At 39.6% G+C, this 12,692-nt stretch overlaps 1 protein-coding gene across 1 annotated transcript in view; it reads right to left on the reverse strand.

Moving 5' to 3' along the window:
* The window catches only part of LOC126968945 (uncharacterized), a 29,550-nt gene extending 17,405 nt beyond the window's left edge, over positions 1 to 12,145 (reverse strand). The window contains exons 1-8 of the mRNA XM_050814179.1: positions 11,940 to 12,145; positions 9,716 to 9,892; positions 7,342 to 7,501; positions 6,780 to 6,911; positions 6,029 to 6,175; positions 4,651 to 4,777; positions 3,755 to 3,843; positions 1,188 to 1,287 (exon numbers count right to left, since the gene is read on the reverse strand). Coding sequence (XP_050670136.1) covers positions 1,188 to 1,287; positions 3,755 to 3,843; positions 4,651 to 4,777; positions 6,029 to 6,175; positions 6,780 to 6,911; positions 7,342 to 7,501; positions 9,716 to 9,892; positions 11,940 to 12,130 — 1,123 coding nt within the window. The 5' untranslated portion in view covers positions 12,131 to 12,145. The remainder of the gene's footprint in view (positions 1 to 1,187; positions 1,288 to 3,754; positions 3,844 to 4,650; positions 4,778 to 6,028; positions 6,176 to 6,779; positions 6,912 to 7,341; positions 7,502 to 9,715; positions 9,893 to 11,939) is intronic.
* Between the last annotated feature and the right edge of the window lie 547 nt (positions 12,146 to 12,692).

Here is a 12,692-nt window from a genome sequence, read left to right on the forward strand (position 1 = left end):
GATAGCAATATATCATTAACTAGAGATACGTTATTAAAAGCGGCCGTAAGACAACCAGCGTCGAGTCGACAGTGTTACTCACATGAGAGGTGGTCGTGCGGCGCGCCGTGCGGCGCCAGCTGCGGCCGCCGCGCGAAGTCCGCGCAGTACTCGCCCTCGTCATAGTAGCCGCCCACTGACACACACACCATTAGAACACGCGACACCCCACCTACCTACCGGCCTCCTCGCCGCCCTTACGTAACGATATAGGCCCATTTTGGCGCCTTCCGCGTGGGTCAAGGCTGTCTGGGAATCAAATCTATCTATCTACCTCTACCCGACGAGATCTCGAGTGTCGAACGACAAGCCAATCATCATGCAATTAGTTTTTGTAACTTCCATATCGCTTCAATTTAATTTAAGATAATGAACTCAATTCTACTTTGCATGCTGAACAACTATCTGCGTAAATGTCATGCTTCATAGTATTAACAAACTACCTGGTAACTCTATATAAAAATAATTGATTAGTATGCAGAAGCGTTTGAAGGAAATCTTGGATCAGACTGATTTGAAAATAAATAAACAATAAAGGTCAAATATTCTTGTTACCAACTTCATTATGTACATAAAATATTAAATATACATAACTTGCAGTGATGCACTTTTCATGGTAATTCATAAGTTAACACATTTTTCTTTGGTTGAATTCGCAACAACTAAAGGTTTAAACAATTTAATATTACAAGTATTATAATGAATTTATTATGTTTTTAAAGTGATAACCCTCACTTCTAGGATTAATACACAAATAAAATTAGAAAAATAAATTTTATGAACGATGGGGCATTCGAACCCTCTCAGTGCTCTGCCAACTGAGCTAATCGCTCGAGCGACGCATCGTCACAAAACCTGTAGGCTTTGTTCAATAGTCAATTTCCTAATATGCAAATATTGAGGTTGAGCAGGTTATCAACTGTAAAGTAGATCCTGTAGATGAAAGCACAACCTAAAAGTTGAACAAAGCATACAGAATTTTGTGACAATGCGTTTATCGAACGGTTTGCTCAGTTGGCAGAGCACTGAAACGGAACGAAAGAGGTCGTGGGTTCGTGTCCCGCATCGTTCATAAAATTTTGTTACCAAATTTTATTTGTGTAAGTTTTATAATACTGTAATGCCGTCAGAGTCGAGTCAGTACTGACCGAGGTGTGGTCGCGGCGCGCGGTGGTAGGGCTGCGGGGTGACCGGCGTGTGTGGCGTGTGAAGCGCGGCCACGCCTGACACGTATCCGCCGCCGGCGTTCTGGAACAGTTCAAAATAGGATAGTCACTATACAAAGTCAAAAGTCAAAGTTTTTAATTGCATAAACATGTTAGATTGATGTTACATAAATATTAATATCCGGACGACCGAGCCTTGCTCGTATTTTTACGAATGTACAAAACTTGAACAAAAAAAAAACTAATAGGACATCTAGATTTGAAGCGGGGTCTTCTGCTTCTTCAAACCTGAGCTATTAGATACAGTCTTATTACAGAGCCGAAACTCACCTTTGTATTCTAATGTTATTGTAGATGTTTCTCATTAAAACAAGGATAAAACATTTTTTTTAAATTGAAACGTAGCTATATCGATTTAACGCCCCCGACATCCCCTGTATACAAAATTTGATGAAAATCGTTGGAGCCGTTTCCGAGATTCAGAATATAAAGATACAAGAATTACTCGTTTAAAGATTTATGAAAAAGTACATGTATGACATGCAAATTTCATACAATAATTTCATAATTAATCAAATTTCGAAATAATTAGTTACAATAATATCAATTTAACAAAAGATAAGTAGCAGTATTCTATTATTTAAAAAAAATGTCAATTATTTAAATGGAAATATTCGTTTATTATAAGCAGTTTTGACTAAGTACTAATATATTTTTCAATTTAGATGAGCAATTCCTATTTGACGATACTTCTCTTACTATCTTTAGGACGTGATTATATATTTTTATGCACATACAAAAACAGTTCATCTGAAACAATGTAGTTTTGTCCTTGGATGGGAAAAGAGAAGTGTTTTCATGTTTACTAAATTCGCTAAAATTTTTTCAAACAAACACACAGCACTCAAATATGTATAATTCAACAATTGTTAATAGGTTATATTTTTTAAATAGCGGTCTGCAACTTTCAAGAGGTCCTTTACCCGCTACAGCTCTAAAACATTTTTTTTTGCGCTATTATGATACCGATATGATAGTCATAACATCATTTCTAACTAATAAGCTAAACTAAGAAAATTTTGTGCGGTGAGACGGGAACGGGCCGCAATCATAGTGATGTCAGATCCAGGCAGAAAATCGATAAGTCACCAATCAAATGTGCCGGTAGCACGTGTCACAAGCGTGCATCGTGATCTGTGACACGATGTCTCGAACATACCGCACAAACATGCCTTAATATACCTTATGCCTTCTTGGGGTGTATCATATTTTTTTTACATAAGAGGGACAAACGGCTAAGAGACTCACGTCATGGGAAGTTGTGAGGCAACCGCCCGCGGACATCCGCAACAGCAGGGGTCAAGAGATGCGTTGCCAGCCTTTAAGGTGGGTATGCTCTATGCTTGAAGGCCCCTCAGTCGTATCGATTCGGGAAAATTGCAGCCGGTAATTGATTGTACAAAGGCTACTATATACTATACTGTGTACTATGTCCCAGTGTAGGTAAAGTATGGTATCTCCAGTTTCATTTAGCTCAGTAGTAACAGTTATTTATGCAACTGTTGTCACACGAGGCGAAGCTGAGTGTGATAATAGTATCACATGAGTGTTTTAATACCTAATTATCAACAGTTGCATGCAAGATTTTAACTACACCCATAATATGAATCCTCTATAAATGATTCTAAAACATTTAGCTTACTGCTAACATTAAAAAGCCAGTCCTAGTAACCATTACATCATCCAAACGAGTGTTGTAATGATAATAATAATAATATTGACATACTTTTTACACAAATTATCTTGCCCCAAGTTAATGTTAATTATATAGCCTGTGTTATGAGTTACAAGACAACGATATATTTAATACAATATACTTACTTAAACATACATAAATACATTTAAACATCCATGACTCGGAAACAAACATCCATATTCATCATATAAATGCTTGCACCTACCGGGATTCGAACCCGTGACCTCTAGCTTAGTAGGTAGGATCGCTAACCACTCGGCTATAGAGGTCGTCATAATGTAATGTTTTACTGAATTTCATTACAACACTCGTTTGAATGATGTAGTGGTTATTAGGTGTTTTAATATAGGCAATAAGCTGTTTTAGAATCCTCTAAAAGATTCTGAAACAGTTAACATTAAAATATCCAAACGAGTGTTGTAATGTTGTATTGATATTCATTACAACACTCGTTGTAATTTGAGGTGTTTTAATTTTTACAATAAGCTAACTGTTTTAGAATATTTAATAGAGGATTAAAAGCATGGGTATAGATAAAATAGATAACAGTTGCACGTTAATAACGGAAATATAGTGGAAGATGATAAGAGAAGCTTACGAGTCAACTTTTGATGAATACAAAACTGCATATCATTAGTTTCATAATTATATTATTCCAGTAGCTAATGGTAGGAATTAAATTATGTAGAACATTCGTATGAAAACAAAAACTGAAAGAAAAACAGATGTCATTTTACAGTTTGCAGCGAAGTTTGTTCATAGTATTGATGCTAACATAAAGATTAATACTCACGTGCATTTGTCGGTTCATGTTGATCATGGGGTTATGTTGTGACGTCACTATCTTATTGGTGGTGGTGCCATAGCTTGCATTCATTTGACCTACAAAATGTAAATAATAATAATACTTAGTCAGGGTCACTAACCATTCGGCTATATAAGTCATCAATACAATCAAACGGAAAGCTTATCACATCGAGTTACAGTGATAATTGTCAGTTTAATGTGTTTACAAGCGCCACCAACGTCATGAACTCTGTCATAAGATAATAAGATATCCCAATTAATAATAACATTCATCTAACTACTGTTAATATTTAAATACTATTTAATATAATATATAATTATCACTATAATTAGAAATAACTATAATAGCATATTATATTCAGATCTTTAGTTAATTAGATTCGTGTAAGTTAGTTGGCACTAAAGTAGTGCCAGTGGTAGCATGATTACGGTAGACGGTCGGCCCTTTATAAGCCAGAGCGCGCAGTTGGAGGACAGATTACACATTGTGAATTGTAAGGAGTAACGCTGCCCAAATTGTATTAATTTAATATTTATTAGTGGAAAGTGATAAATACAGATTGAAATATTGGCTAGCGCTTAGCAGAAAGGAACCAGTCTACAAAACCATAATAAAATTACTGTTTGACACCCCAAACAAAACTTATCAGATATTTCTAATTTAAAAAGGAACCAGTTCACGTCTCGCATTAGTAGCAAAGATACTGAACACACCCACAAAAAATATACTAAATGTCACAAAAAAATAACTATCTTTTGACTTTGGACCTCAAATATTCAGCTTAGTTTGCATGTGGACTGGTTCCATTCTGCTAAGCGCTAGCCAATTTTAAATGCTTTTAAATTCTACTTAATATAATAATAAATGTAAAGGGCACGTACCTGCGGGATGGTATAGACGATGGAAGTCGGGCGAGGGTAGCAGCTGCGTGACGGCCACATTTGGTGGCGTGCCCGACACCAGCGCGTTGATCGTGGAGCCCAGGTCGGATTGCGGCTGCTCAGCAGCCTGCAACACATCGCAACCTTCTAAATACGGCTTCTTATTAACATTCATAAAACACCTGAAGCCTAGGGAACATAAAAGTAATTTTTGCAACTGTTGTGTAATAAAGGGTATTAAAACACGAATGTGGGTTTATGTGATGATAGCATCACATGAGTGTTCTAATACCTAAGTATCAACAGTTGCATACAAGACTTTATCTACACCCATAATATGAATCCTCTATAAATGATTCTAAAAGAGTTAGCCTACTGCTAACATTAAAAAAGCCAGTCATAGTAACCATTACATCATCCAAACGAGTGTTGTAATGTTGTACTGAATTTCATTACAACACTCATTTGAATGATGTAGTGGTATTAGGTGTTTTAATTTTGGCAAAAAGCTGTTTTAGAATATTTAATAAAGCATTTAAAGCATGGGTGTGTGCAAACCAATTACTGAATCTAGCTTATAAAAACAGTATATATAAAGGTACTGTAGCACTCAACAGTGAGTACACAACATACAGTACAGAAGGGTTATTCACATTCATTCGGCATACTAAATTCAAATTAACATATTTTTATACAAAATAGTATTGAAAATCACTTATTGAACGGTAAAAACTTCCACGTATTCTGAATTGTATGCCTCAGAACTTAGAATGGGCGCAGAAATTCCAACATTTATAATTAAATAGCCTGAAAGCATCCCCACTACATTCCCGGTCTGTGGTTAGTCATATTTCGTAATAGATAAAGTCATTCATAATAAATAAAGTTATCAATGTTGTAGTTACCTTTATCTCTCAAATGTTTATAAACAATTCTTTTGAATTTCCTAACACGCTTGTATTGAACATTTTCTGGGATCATGTTGTAAAAGCGTCTACATCACCCGATAAAAGACTTCTTAATTCAACTTAACCGAGTAGTGGGCATAACAAGTTTATGGTGGCGCAGTTAAGCATAAAGTATTTACTTAATGATACCATAGCCTTGGAATGGAGCGGATACCCTCAGGCTCTTTAATTATAAATATTTATTGTACGATATTACATTGTTCCCCATATTTTTTGGCACCCTTCAGACCGAAACCCAAAATTATGGTTACACATTACTGCTTCGCGGCAGAAATAGGCACAGTTATGGTACCCATAATCTAGCCGGCATCCCATGCAAGGGAGCCTCCCACTGGTAAACCGAATGCTGGATATATATTATATACTACTATACAATAAGTAGTGTTATATATCAGTTAGTAAATGATCACCTCCGGAGAGACGAGCATCTGCTGCGACTCCTGCATGTGCAAGAGGCGCGCCCGCTCGTAGTTGGCCCGCACCCGCGCCGACTGCGCGTCCCGCTGGAGCCCGAACATGGCCGCCGCACTAGCGTTCCCGCCCATGGTGCACGCGCCCTGAACGTAACAATATGTCATCTCATATTGTTCTCAAAATAAATTTATTCTCTTACAATTATTTTTGATGTCAGCACAATAAATACAATACATATTATCGTAATTGGACAAGAAATTATCACAACATATTATAAACAATTGGTATGGGGTAATTTTATTTATTATTTATTACACTTTTTTGACACTGCATTAACAAAATCTACTAACATACATAATTACATCATATGGTGCAAATGGCGGCCATATCACTATATAGTGATCTCTTCCTCTTCGAGAGAGACATTATAAGGGTAAGAAAAGCGTCAAAAATATACATACATACACATAATATATACTGTACTAACATATAGATAAATATTTAAGAAAGTAAAATAATATGTAAGTAAAAAGTAGAAACAATAATTATCATTTCAGAATTGTTGATACAATACATACAGATAGATACTATCAAATAGAGTACAGATAATGTTTATGTAGTTGATTTTTAAAGGAGGCTAATGATTATGCTTGTCAGACAGTAAGTCGGTTATGCCACTTTTAGTACAAACTACAAATTTCTAGTGATAAATCGAATTGTTAACAAAATACAAAATAAATTACTCACGGGACTCTGTACCGGATAGACAGGCACAGGGGGAGTGCCGGGACTTGAGCAAACTGGGCTCTTGCTGACAGTCTCGCACTGCATTAAACTTTGCGTAATCGCATTAATCGCCGCATTCTTCTCCTTTACACCCTGAAATAACGTTAACAATTTTAATTACAACTATATTACCCGTTCCCGCCCGCTGGGCTTTGCTGGGCGAATTTTGAAAGTAAATAAATTAAATTTTATTCATCATTTTTATGTTTTTTATTCATACTAATATTTTTATCATTTTCCTTTGAAAAATTTTCATAAAAGTAAAACAGCAATAATAAAATGAAGGAAAGTTGGAATTCGAAAAATAAATGGCCATAAACTAGGAGGAGAAATTTCACACACACTACCATCAAATGGTGGTAGTTTCATATGAATACGATCAGTGGTTTAGGCGTGATTGAGCCTCAAACATCTTATACTCATGCTTACTAAACATTATACAATAATGATAATAATATTAAGACTCACATTGGATATAGAAACAGTTTTATATTACAGAGGATTAATATGATGTTGACAATACCTGGTAGTCATTTCTATGTCTTTCCAGGTCCATAAGAGAGTGCTCCTGCGCGGGTCTATCGTTGTTATCTATCAATTCGTCCAGAATTTCAGACAAAGTCTTATCGCTTGGTGGTTCATTATCGCTGTTATTTCCCACCGTTTGGACTCGAATATTCCCGCTGCAAAAGTGGTCTTTTTAAGTGGCATACATAAAAAAGTTAGATCTACATATAATAAAATAAAAAAAACAATGATATAACTCATTTTGCTTTAATAATCAATTAAGCTGATAATGAAGTGAATGATGATGAAATGATAATCAATCAATACGCAGTGTTGGTAGGGTCCCCATAAGATGGACCGACGATCTGGTCAAGGTCGCTGATGATGACGATAATCAATCAATACATATAATTAAATCGTAACTGGTGGTTGTCTGCACATGTAAAATATATAAGAAATACTTCTATACAGGGACTTTATGAACTAAATACAGCCCAAAGCAATGATCATTAGAATTTCTATCTGACTGTCTTTACGTTTGTGCACGGTAATCTTAATAACGACTTAACCGATTTGAGTGCAGAACGCACTGATGTGTTGCGGTCTACTCGACATAGTATTTAGTGTTTGTTTCATTTCAATCGGTTGATAAATAAAAAAGTTATATCAATGTAATTAATCACATATAAAATGCAATAAATAACCGATCAGTAAAATTGGCTGAAACTTTAACATGCAGGTATAACGATATCATCATTAAAGTATAATAATATAATACAAATTGGCCCTGCTCCTTGTAGCCCCAGACACAATTATGTCTGTTGCTAATACATCTTACTACTGATTCTCCTACCCGGGATATTAACTAGAACACTTCTTCACACCACGGGCTCGTGTGTACCACGATACATATACGGTCTGACACAACTGCTTATTGCGCCAACGCAAAATCCCAGACGTGGTAGTTCATACACTTTCTCTGATGAGCTTCGGTTCACTATAGTTTATCAGAGTGGGATGAGATGCGGTATTCATTCCATCCTACTCGTAGGGCAGACGTTTTTCCTCGTTTGAAATGGCCGCACAGTGGTATTTTAGGATGAAAAGTAAATTGAGCAAGGATGCGTTACTTTTTGCATGCTGCCATTGGGGTAAGTTTTGTTTCCCTTTTGTTGATTTTAGTGCTTGGGCTGTTGCGGTAAGCAATGTAGAAACTATGGAGCATTGATATTTTTATACCAAGCTCTGTTGTACCGACCAGTGGCAGATCACAGCCCTGGTTTGATGCGTTAGTTAAAATAGCATCTGACTGTTGCGGCGCTGGGCACAAAGTATCCGAAGTGCAAAGTTCTAAAGCTGTATTTCGGAACCGCGCCTTTAGATTTTTAAGCGGCAAATTATCCGTGCGAAATCGAAGCACGTCATCCATGTCGGCGAGCAGCTTTCTAGTTACCAGACTGGAACACGCAAGTTCTGCAAGCTGCTATTGGTAACTTCAACCAGCCATCCTCGCCACCGCTGCACATGAGGAATGACACCCTGGCCCGTATAGAAGCCGCCAAAAGAATGCCGATCTTCTGTGCACTTTTTTTGCGTTCAACTCAACTCTTGACGACAACTACTGTCATCCGCATAACAATGCATGTTGGAGGTATACAACATATCATTGATATATTTCACCAATAGGCTCCTTTGCACAGGATGCCGGCTAGATTATGGGTACCACAACGGCGACTATTTCTGCCGTAAAGCAATAATGTGTAAGCATTACTGTGTTTCAGTCTGAAGGGCGCCGTAACTAGTGAAATTACTGGGCAAATGAGAGTTGACATCTTATGTCTCAAGGTGACGAGGGCAATTGTGGTGGCGTTCAGAAGTTTTGACACTCCATTGTTATGGGCGTATCAATTACCATCACCTCGTCCCTTCTTATCATAAAATATATATATATAGACTCAGGATGGCCTATATCAGAATCTTCCATGTCTCACGTGGGTCAGAAACTCGAACAAGATCACCAATTAGTTCTCCAGTGATTTATTTCTTCTTAACTTCACAGATTAACAAAATATAACTCTAAAACACTTTAATTAGGTACAGATAATGATACTCTATTAAATCAAATCAGAAACTGTTAAAGATGGCGTCAGAAATAAGCGATTCGTCGAGCGCGTGGTGCGTTGGCGGTTCTCGATCCAAAAAGTGACCAAGACGGCCGCCCCGCTCCCATCGGTGTGACGTTCCGCAAGAGTGGCAGCTGACGGCTGACATCTGTCATGCTGCCGTTCTGTTCCGACGTCGTCGACAGCAAACGTCAAACGTCATGTGTCGCGCCGTCATGTATGATATATAGGAATAACAATAAGAAAATATTATGAGGTAGGACTGACTGCGTCGTGTAGCCGTGGTGCGGTGCGGGCGCGGGCGCCGCGTACTGCAGCGGGTGCGGCGCGTGCGCGGCGTGCTGCGGGTACGGGGGCCGCACGCCGGCCGCGCCCTGCAACACGAGCTGCAGGTGCGACTGGCCGCTGTTGTCACTGGACCCGTTCACGTGGCCGCCGCGATTGCTGTCCACACACATAGCCTCGTTATTTCACAGGATACAAGTAATAACAAGCTTATATTTATGATGATTCATTACAACATAGGTCATCAATAGAGACTAGATTCTATGCTACAAAAAATTCATGCAAATATGCAAGTAAAATAACTAAAATATGCACGAAAATCCATAAAAAAGGGCCAAAATATGCATAAAATTAAACAGGAAAAAATAAAATAACATATTTTTATTTCATTTTATAAAGGCTTTTACTGACAATCGTATTTGTGAAAGAAACTATTACAAGATATATATCTACTTAGCTAACAATGAAATTTAAGATTTACCTTCAAAAATATGTACTACTAAGTACTGTTCTACATGTTCTGTAGACAAATTGTGTCTATGATCGCTTAATAAATTTTTCTAACCGGAAAAGGAGCGTTCTACGTCTACTGAGGTTACTGGGCAGAATTTTTTGAGTGCAAGGTTTGGACTTACTATGAAAAGCATCGAACGATGGGCGAGATCGAGCGTAAATATGCATACTAATTATTTTTTTCTTTTTAAATATACAACTACCGCTGAAAAAGCACTAAATATGCAAAAGCATATGCAATATGCATTTGCATATAATCCGGTCTCTAGTTATGAATAACGCGCATAGCCCTTTCCTTCAACGACTGTGGTAAAACCCAAGTAAAAATAAGGTAATGCTGTGTGTACGGTGGGATTCTAAGGACATTTTTGTGTTTAGTTATTATCTCTCCCGCCATTAACCGATGATATTAAAATATTCATTCATCGCAACAACGTTAGACACGCGTCTTTGGCCACTAAGCAAAAATTAAGAAAGTTCGGCTGAAATGTGTTAATGCGTCCGCCATCTTCACATTTAAACTTGTTTTGGTCTCTTAAGAATTCTTTAGGCAGTGTTAGATTGCCATCAGGAGAGGATTGAACAAACAATTTAACGCGTTTTTTTTAACGCTAGTCCCTTAATTTCTACAGCAACGGCACCATATTACTACCTACAAGATGACAAAAAGTCATCGAACAAAATGGCACATATATATTCTGTGATTAAATGTTAATCAACTTTGAAAAAAAAAGTTTTGAATTTTCACACGTTGTTTATTTACGAGTATATAGAAACTAGCGGACTCGATAGACGTCTTAAATTTAAAAAATCGGTCCAGTCATTAGGAGGAGTTCACTAAAATACACACAGGCAGAAGAATGGACTGGAGATGAAACGGATAGGAACTACAAGGGCGGAGCGCCGGATATTCAGCCCTTTATCGTGTTACATGACGCAACCAGTTTTAAATATAGTAATTTAAATCAGTACCCACAGTTGTCAAGGTTTGCTAGAATTTATCTTTCAACACCTGGCAGTACCGTTTACAGCGAAACGCTATTTTCTGAAGCTGGTCTGGTATAAGAGAGGCAAATGGAGTCACCTCTTACCGACAAGTGCAGAAAATTTGGTATTCATTCACCATAATTTGTCATTTGTTAATTTTGAGTAATAATTAAGGTAATTAATAAAACAAACATTTTTGTCGAGTGATTATTATAAATGTGTCCATAATGTAGCGAGGTATCGTTTTCTTCAAGTAAAATAATGAGTTTCTGGAATATTACTATTCATCCGAAACCCGGCCGGATAGTGAAAACAAGGCCGGATAGGCCAGATACCGGATAGGTGCCAGATATCCGTTTGACCTCTAATATGGATTGAGTTGAGAATTTAAACCATTCTCAAACTTTCTGGAACCCAAAAAATCGGTCCAGCCGTTTAGCAGGAGAGTTCACTGTCAACACACGTACAGAAGAATTACGTACGAGTATATTAGAGAGCGTGTGGTGCTGCCGGGGCGAGTGCGGGTGGTGCGGCGCGAGGAGCGGCGGCCGCGAGCGCGGCGGGTAGGCGCGGGTCACGGGGCCGGTCAGCTGCGCGGGCGTGGGCGGCGTGCTCTGCTGCCGCGCCAGCAGCGACACGAGGATCTGGTTCTTGTGGCACAGCGGACTCATGCCGCACTCGACGTATATATAAAGTTAATAGTAACCTGAGTATATTAGAGAGCGTGTGGTGCTGCCGGGGCGAGTGGGGGTGGTGCGGCGCGAGGAGCGGCGGCCGCGAGCGCGGCGGGTAGGCGCGGGTCACGGGGCCGGTCAGCTGCGCGGGCGTGGGCGGCGTGCTCTGCTGCCGCGCCAGCAGCGACACGAGGATCTGGTTCTTGTGGCACAGCGGACTCATGCCGCACTCGACGTATATATAAAGTTAATAGTAACCTGAGTATATTAGAGAGCGTGTGGTGCTGCCGGGGCGAGTGCGGGTGGTGCGGCGCGAGGAGCGGCGGCCGCGAGCGCGGCGGGTAGGCGCGGGTCACGGGGCCGGTCAGCTGCGCGGGCGTGGGCGGCGTGCTCTGCTGCCGCGCCAGCAGCGACACGAGGATCTGGTTCTTGTGGCACAGCGGACTCATGCCGCACTCGACGTATATATAAAGTTAATAGTAACCTGAGTATATTAGAGAGCGTGTGGTGCTGCCGGGGCGAGTGGGGGTGGTGCGGCGCGAGGAGCGGCGGCCGCGAGCGCGGCGGGTAGGCGCGGGTCACGGGGCCGGTCAGCTGCGCGGGCGTGGGCGGCGTGCTCTGCTGCCGCGCCAGCAGCGACACGAGGATCTGGTTCTTGTGGCACAGCGGACTCATGCCGCACTCGACGTATATATAAAGTTAATAGTAACCTGAGTATATTAGAGAGCGTGTGGTGCTGCCGGGGCGAGTGCGGGTGGTGCGGCGCGAGGAGCGGCGGCCGCGAG

The sequence above is a fragment of the Leptidea sinapis genome, chromosome 17 (assembly GCF_905404315.1).
Source record: "Leptidea sinapis chromosome 17, ilLepSina1.1, whole genome shotgun sequence".
NCBI lineage: Eukaryota > Metazoa > Arthropoda > Insecta > Lepidoptera > Pieridae > Leptidea > Leptidea sinapis.